The following is a 13,487-nucleotide window of genomic DNA, read 5'->3' on the forward strand; positions in this document are numbered from 1 at the left end:
AAGCGTTTGGTCATTTACGCGGCACCTTGCCAGACCGACAATTTTTATTTATGCGGTTCATTCCAACATTTACGCGGGAAGTGGCACAGGCAGGGTGCGCACAAGGTTGCCCAGTCAACAAAACATTACCGAGTTCTTCATCCGCCACCCACCACAGCCAGCCCAAGATAGTGATAGTGAGGATATGGACTTTGAGGGGTTTGACAGGGAGGCCCTGCAAGCCTCTGTGGTGGATAGTGATACAATTGATACAAGTGATGCAGGTGAGGGTCAATAATCTGCCCTCTGCCTCGGAACCAACCCCCCATCCCCATGTGCCCAGCCATCTTTTCTACTAACGTAAGTGTTAAAAAACCTAATATTATTGATATTTCTCTTAAATATTAATTGTGTGCATACCATCATAAAATTCAGATGTTATTTTTACTACAACGTACTATTGTCGGAAAAAGTATAGTTTGGGGGTCGGCACAGTCTCTATTTCAATTAATCCCATATGTTCTGTTAATTCGTTTACGCGTTTCTCGATTTACGCGGACCTCCACGGGTTCAATTGACCGCGTAAATGAAGACTATACTGCAATTACATAATATCAACATATGTATGCCAATCAGTTGGTGAAGCACCCATCCCACCAGCCCCCATCTAGCCTCCTGATCTGCCAGTGACTAGGCAGTATTGATAACCTCTAGTGATATCTTGCTGGCGAACTCTAATACCGGTAAGTGATGATTTACAAATAATTTACAGATTATTAGGAATCAAACTCTGAGGAATTAATATCTTCTCTCTCAATTGTTCTGCAACCACACTTGATCGCATTGCTAAATGACTGACTATTCCAACTCTGAATATGGTACAAAGTGTACACTCCGGCATGCACACCATTTGTTGGTAAACAAAGAGACTAATTCCGGTGGTTCAGACTTGAATCTTGTAGCTCACTGTCGCTGATGGGAAAACTTCCCCAAAGAATCAAATTCTTCATTGTGGGTTTCAGAGCATAACATATTATACAGTGAGAATGATGCAACTTTTTTTTTACTGTACAAAGCATAGAAAATGGCTTTAAAACAATGATGATGATCCATTCACTTACCATGCCTTCCTCCTGTTTACGTAACACATATTCAACTACAGATTCAGGAGGTGGCACAGGTGTTACTTCTTCTGAAGTATTATTCCGCACATATATCCAAACGAATGCGCCTCGTGACACTCTTAGTCCTGAGCGATGCTTGTACTTGTTAGCCACATTTGCTGCAATATAGTAAAAATTAAATAGTTGTTGTTCTCAGGTGATTCATAAAACATTAATACAGTATAATATGGTTCCAATGGAGATGCCTTTGCGACAGCACTATTCTTACCTATGAGTGATATATTATTGCCTATCAGATATAGCACTAACAATGATACAGTACTGTACACAAGAAATGCATGAAAGCATTTTTCAATTACGTATATAAAAAAATTTCATGATAATGGACATCAGAAATACTATAAATTATGTAATCACCAGTCCATTCAGTCCAAGCTGTAAAAGATTGATCACCCTCAACTGTTGATCCTAAAACATTCCTACTCCTTTCACACAGAGCACAACTGCCTCTCCTTTATCATCTTATTCTTGGGTATAAGTACCACTGGGAGAACATGGACAACCCAGAGCCTGGTCATACTACAGTAATGTCCCTCGTTACAATTACCTTCCTTCCACTATCACAACTTTTTATATTCTCACACAATAAATCCCTTAACGTTTTTTACTGCTTCCTCCTTTTCATTCTCTCTTTTCCATATACTTTTTAACTTCATTCTTTCCATCAAACTGTTTTCTCACTTTTCCTTCTTATATTCTTCACTATAGCAAATATATTACCTTTTTTTGTAATCAGTTCACCTAGTTCTTTATCCTCTGTGCTAATAATGTGTTCCACTCTTCCAAAGTCATGATTTAACCTGTCCTTACACTTTTATCTTATATCTGGTCATTCAGTCTCCCATTAACCCTTCCCTTCCCTTACCTAATTATTCTGTAAGTATAAAATTTCCTAAAAAAATATATACCCACTTCATTGCATAGATATGTTGGTTGACCAAATAATGAACTGACAAAGAGACAATGGAAATTTTGTATCTTCAGTGAGACGCTAAGAATACTGTAATTAATAACAGTTAAAAGTACAAAATATTTATACGAGAATACAAGCACATCATGTACTAAGGTATCTCCCATATTTTGCATTTCACTGAATAAAGCTGTACAAAATTATTATTCTCAATCAACAGCAAACACTATGGTTCCTGAAGTTACCACTATCATAGCTTACCAATACTAAAGTAGTTGCGATGACTCTCAGAAGGATTCCCTGCTGTCGATCGATTTGACAGCTCTGAGACCTGCTCATCGTTGAAGTTGTACCATTTGTTGTCTTTAGTCTTCACATGTGCTGTAAAACCACAATAATGTATAAATCTACCCGCTATAACAATATCATTTAGGGTAAGAGCAAATGAGGATGTGGTATTCCTGACAAGTGATGAATAGTTCAGACACAAAACAGGATGTAACAGAGATAGTCTTCAAATACAGTACTATAGATCAGGTTAAAAACATGGGTTATTGAGTGTTTTGAGTGTATATGTGCAAGGGAATGAGAAGCGAAGGGAGGAAAGATTCTAATAAAAAAATTGATTGATAATGATGGGAGATTTAATTGCCAATATGGGTGACAAGGAAACATACATTGATACATGTATTTGGTTTAAATAGATTGCCAGGAATTAAAGAAAATGGGAAAGGCTGATAAAATGCCAGTTAGGAGAAGATTGCTAAGAGAGATTTTATATATATATATATATGCCTTATCCTTGGAAGCCTTCTACTGCTAGGCTATAACTGTGCCCACAACCAAGAATAAAAATACTCTCTCCTTTCACTCTAGCTGCTGTGAAATCCCCATAAGCCACTCAATTTTATGCTCTCCTATCATTTGAATATCCATGGCCCTAACTTCTGGAACTACGTATTTTTACCCATCCTTCCATCTACTTGGTCTTCCTCTCTCCCTCCTATCATCCACCTCTGAATTATACGCTCTTCTTACAAATCTTTCCCTTCCCATTCTCTCAATATATCCACATCATCCTAGCAAACCCTGGTCAGCTCTCTATCCACCACTTCATTGATTCCCACTTCTGTTTCTGATTTCTGCATTCCTTATTTTCTTTATCTTATTCACCCCACACATTTTACAGGATTCTTACTGGGTAATATACACTACTTCTAATTTCCACATACCTGAGAAGTGTTTTACCCAGTGACCATGATGAAAGATCACAGCCGAGAGTGTGTACGTCGCAGCTACATGATTAAGTGTGTGAGAAGTCAGATCAAGGGTCTCTGGGTACACTACATGCAGACGCCGCTTCAGGTCACGATCCCTAGATTATATAAAGAGTAAATGTAACTTATTAATAATTATATCAAGCAAGTACAGAGGAAATTAGGAAAAAAGATTCAAAATTATAAAACAATTATTGCAATGTATCTCCCAAACACAGTCTAAATGATCGACTCGTTTTTACAGAAGACCAATAATGCCACCAAAACTTTTTATTGCCTACAATCAGTCTTAGTCGGGAAATATTAAAAATAAAATAATCTGAGTCAACGTGGCTGGAAACCAAGATCTCTTGATGAGGGTTCTAGTTATCAGATCAACTGCCTTTGACTAACTTATAGTATTTTCTGTGGTCTAGGCTATTTAGTTCTACTTAGCTGTCTGTATAAACCTAGGCTTGTACAGTTGTTTTTTATTTTTTCTGTAGCCTAACTCTTTCATGTCCATTTAACTATAAAAAGTATGCCATTGGGTATCAAAAGTTTGCTGAGTTATCAAAGTTTGACTATGATTTTTTTTGGGCCATGACTATTCCAAAAGCCTTTACCACTAAAGTTTATCATCAAACTCTTTTTGCCAAACATTTTACCTCTCTTATCTCACTAACTGTTTCCATCATATTCAAACTCAATATCAAAATACAGGTACCTGTAGTGCCACTGCACCACAAGATGGATATCCCACACATAAAGAAGTTCTCAAAAGCTGTGTCTTGGCTTTCATCCATTCTATCATAAAAGTCTGATATTCTGTCAATAACCAGAATTCTTCAAATTTACAGTTAATTTAAAAAAATACCACTTCCACTCTGATGTTCAATGAATGAAAAAATGTAATGAATAGGCACATCTACACATAATGGACAGTCTGTTTTAAAATTTAAAGTCAATCCACAGGAACCTGTATGCCGAGTTATGTAAACAAAATTTTAACCTTTAATCCAACTGTAACCTTAACCCTGGACAGAGAAATTAATTTGTCATCAGCATTTTGTAATGACAAATACCCTCATAATGTTTTTGTTTTTATCTGGCCTGACACAATAACTATGCTCCCAATAATGTTTTGAATTTTGACCTTAAGCTGAGATCTTGACATACAGTATATTGACCAAATCAATGTGCACATATATAAATTAATTTCCAAGTTTGAAGTCAACCTGATTGAAAATGGAGGAATAGCTATGTTAAAAATAAATTAGAAACGTACAAACAAATATAAAATCAGATGGACAGACAAATGTAAGAATGAATGGGGAGCCAATGGAAGAATAACATATTTTGCTCTACTTAGCTGAGCACAAATCTTTTTCCCATCAAACCTTTTTCTACATTTGTACATTTGTCATGGGTAAATTTCCTTTAAGGTTTGTGTTATTAGACATGAAAAAAATACAAAAACCCTCCTGAGATATCTGTTGATGTTCAGAGAAGGAAAGTGCTTAAAAACTTATAAACAAGCTAAAGAATGGTTTCAAACTGAAGTACTGTACTGTACACATACTATATATCTAGAAAGATGGATTCTTTCATACTGATGAACAAGTTTTCAGTCTATTACCAACCTAAAATCTTATTAACCCTTTGCAGACAAGGATGGCAACTCATGCTCAATACCCACTGATTTACCCCATCACAGTTCAGGGATTGGGGGGACTAATTTATTTTATTTTTTTTTTGTTACTGGGATTAGCCCACCCGGGCACAGGTCACTGACCCACATCGGGGCCTGGGGGCAAAAGCTGTAGTAATAATAATAATAATAATAAAATAATAATAAAATAATAATAATAATAATAATAATAATAATAATAATAATAATAATAATAATAATAATACTGTAATAATAATTATAAAGAATCACTTCAATCCAACATAGGTGGATGTATGGCTTGTGAGAGCTACCCCAGTACTCCCAGCATATTCCTCATCCTCGTTACCCAAATTCACAGTTTGAAGCATTATGAAGCATGACATACAAGATACCTGAGATTTCCCTAATGCTGCATGCACAGGTATAAAATCTAAATTTAAGGGCAGAACTAACAACAGGATAATATTTTATGTATATACCTCATAAATACAAATTACATCAGTCTCAGATGCACATATTTCTCATAGTACATTGAAGAGCTAGATACACAAATGAAAATTTTACTTACATAAGGCTGTTATTCCTGATGACTAGAATGGTTGGCAAATTCTGAATCTTTGGTGTGACAATACGATCTGCCTTAACCCTCGCTCCACATCCTCCATGACCACTACTCTCAGTCCCACACACCAATGATACCCCTGTCTGAGTCTCAGTCTGCAGGTCCACAAGGCACTGATCAAGAGGGCACTCATCGCCACTCACATAGGCTGCCATGGTATACGCAGTAGCTGGCGCTAAATGGCTTTCATGTTCTGTTTCACATACAGGGCACTTCCACCTGGTAATAAAAAAATAATAGTACAGTGGTCCCTCGGTTAACGAACGGTTCAATTAATGAAATATTGGTTAACGAATTAGCTCCCATAAGGATCTTCAATTCGGTTAACGAAAAAAACTTCGATTAACGAAATCCTTACGACAAACACGTTTTGTTGTGAGCATCAGCTGATCGGCTAGTCCGCCAATACAGAAATCGGTTCTATGTTTACATTCGTTTCCAGTGGAGTAAATATCAAGAAGGTTGTGCTCTTTAATATTTATGCATTTTTTATATTAAAATTATTAGTCATTTTAAAATTTAGTTAACATATTGATAATATCTGCAGTACAGGGAACTAGTTTTTTGTGCACCCATCAGTCGCTTGACTCACCCGCCAAAGAGTCAGTTTAACTTTGTTTAAAGTGAAGGAAACATCATGTTTGTCGCTCTCTTGAATACAGATTATTTTTACGTTTTTTACATTAAAATTACTGGTCATTCTGAAATTTAGTTAACATATTGATAATATATAACGCAGTGCAGTGTTGATTTAAATAAAATAATCTTTAATTACAGCTAGTGAACTTAAAATTTTATTGTTGAAATTACTGCATCAAGCATGGGTTCAAAGAAAGGTGATTTCTCCTCTATCCTCACTTCCTTCTCTTCTCCCTTCTCCTCCATCCCCACTTCCTTCTCTTCTCCCTTCTCCTCCACCCCCCACTTCTAATTCCCATCATCATCATCAACCAGCAACATTCTACATACACACCTCAAAGTAAGTGTACTTCACTGCAATTTGTTTATACTTTGTTGTACTTTTCTGTGAGCTAGAACCAATTAACCAATATCCCATTGAAATGATGGATTCGGTTAACGAAATTTTTGGTTAACGAACGACTCTGTGGAACGAATTGTGTTCATTAACCGAAGGACCACTGTATTCACAAAACATAAAACTTCATTAGGACATGGGATCCAATGAGCCCCAACTCTTTACAGATTCCATACTTATTAGCACATTAATAACAACATTATGTTTTCACTTTACAATGAAACTGGGCCTTACCAGGACATTGGGCATAAATTCATCAGCACACTGAGACAGATTAAATCTTCATTTTTCATATTCCACACTTGCATGGGTTCGTCATGATTATCTGATAGCAGCTTTCAATGTTGCATAGAATCTAAGCAGTCTCTCTTGTCTCTAATGTTATTTCTTACAATTTCTCCCCATGTCATGACCTACCCCTGGCTCTCTTCACCATCACAGTTAGGGTGTGTCTGTTTGTTTGTTTGTCTGTCTGTTTACTGTGCACAGCCACACTTTTGAAGATGAGAGCTAAAATTTGGTAAATGTGCATGCCCTATAAGTGACAGGAAGCAGAATTTTGATGGTTGGACTTCATTAAATACACCTATATTTTTTTGTTTCTTTTCAATGCATGACCACAGTTTTTAAGATATTGAACTGAAATTTAGTTTGCTTATGTATATAGACTCAAGAATGTTCACAAACATCTAAATTACGAGAGGTCAGCCTGTGTCCAAATTTGGAGGAACTAATAGCAAAACTTGATTTTAGATCATAATGAAATGCATACCCTGTACGTATATGCAAAAATTTTGTTTTGTGGAAGGAAAATAATAACACCAGGTAATTATTTACGTACAGTATCTGAAAATTAAATGAAACAGACAATAAAACAGTAATGTAAATGAGAGGTGAACCGTTCTGTAAATCGGAAATAGCAGGGTGTAAGAAACAAGGCAAGACGACTGCCTTAGACCATAACAAGGGGACAAAAAGCCCATGGTGTGACAACTAAGAATCATATTTAAGACCAGGTTTTTACTTTTTTGAAATGTACCACCACAGTTTTCAACACAGAGAACTAAAATCTGGTATAAATATCCTTTGCATGTACTGTACAGTGCAATACATTTAATATTGGCCAAGGATGGGCATGGACTGTGAGATGCCCACCCTCTTTATTAGTGTATTTATGTTTCCCTTACCCTTTTTTTAACTTAAAGAGTTGAAATTTGTTATGGACATGTAACTGAAGGAGTAATCTGGAGGGGTCAACCCCACTGAAATTTGTTGTGTTTAATGCTTATGTTTATTTACTTCATCAAATACAAAACTTGGCAATGTCAGATACCCAGCTAGTAATAATAAAACAGAGAACTGGGAAAATACAACCTGCAAACCAAAAATGGAAAGTGACAGTGTACTATATATCACACTAGTATATACTAGTCTGTTCTCTTGAAGTTTGCAACTGAGGTCTAGGGTCAGTTTGTAGCAAGGCAGCTGATTGGTTGGTAGATGGACACCCAAAGAGCCCTACAGTTTATTAGTATTTAATCTATCGCATTTGTATTATGATATTTTAAGGGATAACATTTCTATGTTGACCCCTGACAATTTACGTACTTGGGGAAACAAATTTGCATGTGAAATGCTCTGGTAATAAAAGTGTCATCAAAAGAACACAATCATGATGAACAATTTATGTGACATAAACTCCTCCTCACCACGTGACGTGTTACGTGCTGTGTGGAGGATGTCGCCAAAATTTTTTACACTTTTTCTTCTTCTCTTCGAGATATTTATGTTACCAGATCATTTCACATGCTAATTTTTGCTTCTTCTAGTGTGGAAATTATAAGAGATCAATAAAGAAAAGTTAGTATCCCATAAAATATCATAATACTGTATAAATATGATACAGTGCAGTGTATTAAATACTAAAGAACTGTAGTGATTCTTCGGGTGTTTGTCCACCAACCAACCAGATGCCTAGCTACAAACTGACCCTAGACCTCAGTTGCAAGCTTCAAGTGAGCGGACAATTAGTGGGGTTACAACGCCAATGTAACTGAAGGCAAAAATCATCAGAGTACAAACAATTATTTCCTTCTCCTGTAGTAATGCAACAATGGATTTGTCAAAACATGTTTTTAACACTTATTGATCAATTTTATTAATACAATTTCTAAGGGAAAATATTGTAATCACTTCTAAACCAAATAATATATAAAAAACAATAAGGAAAATTTACTGACAAATCAACTGCTTACCTTGCAAACCTCATTAGGCTTGTATTGAAAAGGGGACTGAGCTCTGACCCTAGTCTAGCATCAGCTATCAGTATGTCAATGGTGTTCTCTAAAAACTCTGATACACATTTCAGTACTTCATGGTCTGCATCCTTTCGCATTATCTCTTGAGTTGCAAATAGTCCCATTCTTTCAAACACGCTTCCTGGGCTACATGCTATAGCTCTGCAAGGGTAATCATATATGAATTTCAATTATTATTATGTAATGTGAAAATAATATTCAAAGGAAACAGAAAAATTTAAATACTGTATTAAGTAAGTTTGAACCAGATGACGGTCCCTGGACATGATTCAACCATTGGACAAGAAAGTCAATATGGATGACTGATCAAGAAATCTCATTTTTTAGTTATGTTCTGAGCCAGGTGTCAATGTTAAATGCATAAGTTATTTTAGAAGGTCTCAGACAGCAGAGCATTAAAATTGGCAGCAGGGTGCTGATCTTAGTTGACACTCCTATCTCCCTTAGAAGGGTGCACTGGAAGCAGGATGTTTAAAAGACAGCTGTATCTTCCAAGCCAATATATAGTACAGTATTGTGCACCAGCAATGGATCATCTTGACTTCAGAGTCAGTACAGTATACTGTACCTTAAAGTTGAGTACCCATAAGCCCAAAGAGGAACAAGTAATTCAGGTACAAGTTTTTAATCAACTCAGCTAAAGGCATACCATAGCTAGAAGATAGGATTTCTTACGTAATCCTTAATTTCTATTTTGAAACTCTCTAACAGCCAGATCCTGTTAATAATAAGCAGCTCAAAAAAAGAAGTGGCATTATTACCAATACCACAAGGACTTGGCAGATATGCACCTAATAAAAAGAGTTCTCAACTGTACAAGGAAGAATGTTAACTGAAATCCTGTATGCTCCTATACTGTACAGTTCTTTAGTGATATCCTGTAACAATGTAACTAATAACCAAGAAATAAATAATATCTGTTAAGATAAAAAAAAAACATGATCATACAAAACTGGAGTATAATTAGTGGAACTGGCCAGGTATGAGGTGTTAAAATGAGCTCAGGAACATAATTGGTCTAGAAAGAGAGTACAGGGGATCCCTGACTTACAAATGCCCACCGATACGAACGAGGTCCCATAAGGTCAATTATTTGAAATATCCGACATAAGTACCACAATGGTTCGTAGCAGTTAAGTATGAGAACTAGTTTGCGCGGTGTAGAGGAGAGGCAGAGCGGATCGTGGGGAGTGAGGCATCGCACCCAGTCACGAGCCTTGAGGTAGAGGGAACATCAATAAACTTTATCCTCGCTGCCTTACCGTGCGTGATCCAGCACAAAATGTCGTTTTTGCTTATTAACTCTCTTTTTTGGTCCCCATCATGACTCCCAAACACAAACCTGATGCAAGTGATGGTAATGCATCCAAAAAAAGGAAAACAATTACGTACAATGGAAGTGAAAGTTGATGTAATTAAACGTTCTGAAAAAGGCGAAACACTGCCAGTGATCGGTAAGGTGTTGGGCTTCAGCCAGTCAATGGTTGGAACAATTTTGAAAGACAAAGAGAAAATTCTTGAACATGTTAACTGTGATAACAAAACAAAGAAGTTGATTGTTAATTGAAATAGAAAGATTGTTAGTGATATGGGTGGAAGCTCAAAATCATTGGCATCTTCCTTTAAGTTTAGCCTTGATTCAGGAAAAAGCGAGAAGCTTGCACGCTGACATGAAGGCTAAACATGGTGGTAAAAGTGAATTCGAAATATAATAAATCCTTACACTCAACTTTGGGTAAAATTTCCTTTGATTACACATAAAACAAACAAAACAGCATAACCACTCAATTCTTATTGTATACAGTAATATCACCGTTAGCCGGAATCCCTCAAACCCGGAATTCTCCGATCGTCGGAATCAAAATTTTCCAAGGGGCACATTTTTCTGGAAAATTATGTTAAAATTTTACCGATACCCGGAAAATTCCGGGGATGGGGTATATTTTTCCGGGTTCGAGAGATGATGTAATGGCCAATTTCTGGAACTTCTGAGAACATTTTTCCATTACACGGAAAATCCAGAAAATTCCAGGGATGAGGGAAATTTTTCCGGGTTTGAGAGAAGATGTAATGGGTTTTTTCTGGAACTTCCGAGAACATTTTTCCGTTACCCGGAAAATTCCGGGGATGAGGGATTTCTTTCCAGCTTTGAGAGAGTGTCGTCTCGTTACCCGGAAATCTCTCATACCCAGAAGTACTCTGCACCAATTGTTCAGGCTAATGGAGATATCACTGTACCATGATATAAGAGAAAACACTGAGAGGCAATATAGGAAGAAACATTAATTGGCTGGATTTAAATGGGGGGCAAGGAACCATGCACTGCCAACTCGTAAAACAAATGTCCAAAAATTTTTACAATATTGTTCATCACCACATAACTTCATTTAATGCATTGTAATACATAACACACACTTAACTGTCTCGCATTTTCGTTCCCAACACATTGCATTTTGTGCCCTTTATGAATACTCAATATGCGCTCGATCAGTTTTATGATGTAAAAAAATTAACACCATTTACCACTATGCAATGGCTAATGATCAGTTTTACAATGGTCGCAGCCTCTGTTTGTTTACAAAACGTAATTAATACTTACAAAATTGTTTTTTAAGATATTTTCATTAATTTCCTTATACCTTTGTGTATTATGAATTTGTGTGTGACAATGACATGTACAGTAGCTAAAAAAAGTATCTGACAAGGTGAGTCTGATGACTTCCAAAATTATAACTCGTGATGTCTCGGGAGGGTTTGTATGCGTGTCTTCACCCACCGCCATGCAGTATCCAACACAAGGGCTGAGTTGACATATAGGAATAAAATAAATGGTTAAATGATTACTATCACATAGTATAAGGAGACAACACACATATCCCAATACCTATCGTCTCATATTGTTTCACACAGAGTATGCACAGATACAATTTTAGCTACTGTACATAAAGACAGCTATTGACTCTGTTAAATGATTCTGCTTCCTGAGAGACATTCAGCAAAATTCTTAATAACTTCTCAAAGTACTGTACAGAAAGATATACAGGTACTGTAAATTATAATTTGCAACTTGTATGTGCTTGCATATTCTGATAAGATGGGACTTACACACACACAAAAAAAGGGGTTAAACATAATTTCTTAGCATTATTACAACCATAATTTAACCAAATAATAGAAAAACAAGGTAAAAAGGAGAGCAAAGAGATAAATATGTCAGAGCATGGGTGGCAGTGGTCAGCTAATTCATGGGTGACGTTTAAGTAATTAGTGGATTACTTCACCTGAGTGTATGCCTATTCTCATGATCAATGCACAAGGGCTAGGGTACAAGGAGGGAGCCAAGTCTATAACAGCTAAACTGTATCTATTTATAGAAAGCGTACCTATTGGCATGGGTGTCCATCTCAACGAACATGGCCTGAAGGAGGTACAGCATACAAGACAGACTTTCCTCTCCAGTAAATCCTTCAACATTATTGATGACATTCCTAAAATAAAAGAATATATGAATTCTATTTATAAGACCAATATACAGAACCAAAAAGATCTGGACTAAAATGCATAAATATTTGTGAATTGCATTATTTTTTTTACTTCATATAATATAGAATGTGACACAATTTTATAAATGATTTCTCAGAGCAAATTCAAAATTAATTACAGTACTGTACAGTATCTTCAAATTTACAAAGGCATAAAACTCCATTAACACACTTCAATTTTAATACCTAAACTTTGGAAGCTGAAACAGGGCTTGAAGAGCTGAGTTAATCCAACAGGTATTTGCTGTATTCTGTAAGCCAACTGGTTTGTTTGGATCTCGTGGTTGATCTGTGGGACGAATCTTCTCTTTCCCTATTCCACTCCTCAGATCTGCTAAGCACCAAGGATTACTCGAACATCTTTTTCTGAAAATTCAACAACACATTACAACCAAGTATATAAGAGTGGTCAATCTTATATTAAACACAAACTTAAAAACCAAGGCAGAGACTAAAAATGTTTCAAAAGCCAAAATAAATTCATGTCTTTAAAGATTTGCACTTAATCAGATAAGCAACAATGTACAGTACATATATATTCAATAATATGACTAAAATTGTCAAGTTGACATACTGGCAAGGAAGATTCTTTGGGCGCTTGTCCAGCCCAAAAGTTTTTAGGATGTTTTCTTTTGTAAGATGATCCTCTGAGAACAGTTTATCAGAAGACAGAAAACTCTGTGGGGTTTCTTTTTTCTGAAGTATTGGTACATCACTTGTCTCAGATAGAACACTGCTGGCTGCAGCATCCTTCTCAATATCAATGTTATCCTGTGGGACATCTTGCTTCCCTTCTGCAACACATGACTCAGGAGGTCCAGGTTCTTTCAAAATGCTGATTTGCATCTGAGTGTCCACCTCTGGTAAATTGAGCACCCATTTCCACTTGTCACTACGGTAGCCTGCTTTTATGTATGACAAATCGTTGCTTATTCTGAAAAAAAAAGAAATGAATACCCCTGTATTAC

The 13,487-nt window shown here is 36.3% G+C and overlaps 1 protein-coding gene across 2 annotated transcripts in view; it reads right to left on the minus strand.

Annotated features, from left to right (window-relative positions):
* Nucleotides 1–13,487, minus strand: part of LOC121865766 — a 125,708-nt gene that overhangs the window by 109,438 nt on the left and 2,783 nt on the right. For both annotated transcript variants that reach the window (XR_006088815.1, XM_042365318.1), the window contains exons 2-9: nt 13,094–13,453; nt 12,706–12,885; nt 12,361–12,465; nt 8,915–9,118; nt 5,570–5,842; nt 3,306–3,448; nt 2,335–2,454; nt 1,101–1,261 (exon numbers count right to left, since the gene is read on the minus strand). Coding sequence is in view for 1 of the 2 variants with exons in the window: in XM_042365318.1 (XP_042221252.1) it covers nt 1,101–1,261; nt 2,335–2,454; nt 3,306–3,448; nt 5,570–5,842; nt 8,915–9,118; nt 12,361–12,465; nt 12,706–12,885; nt 13,094–13,453 (1,546 nt within the window). In the remaining variant the exon portion in view is untranslated. The remainder of the gene's footprint in view (nt 1–1,100; nt 1,262–2,334; nt 2,455–3,305; nt 3,449–5,569; nt 5,843–8,914; nt 9,119–12,360; nt 12,466–12,705; nt 12,886–13,093; nt 13,454–13,487) is intronic.

The sequence above is a fragment of the Homarus americanus genome, unplaced genomic scaffold (genome assembly GCF_018991925.1).
Source record: "Homarus americanus isolate GMGI-L3 unplaced genomic scaffold, GMGI_Hamer_2.0 scaffold13495, whole genome shotgun sequence".
NCBI classification, from domain to species: domain Eukaryota; kingdom Metazoa; phylum Arthropoda; class Malacostraca; order Decapoda; family Nephropidae; genus Homarus; species Homarus americanus.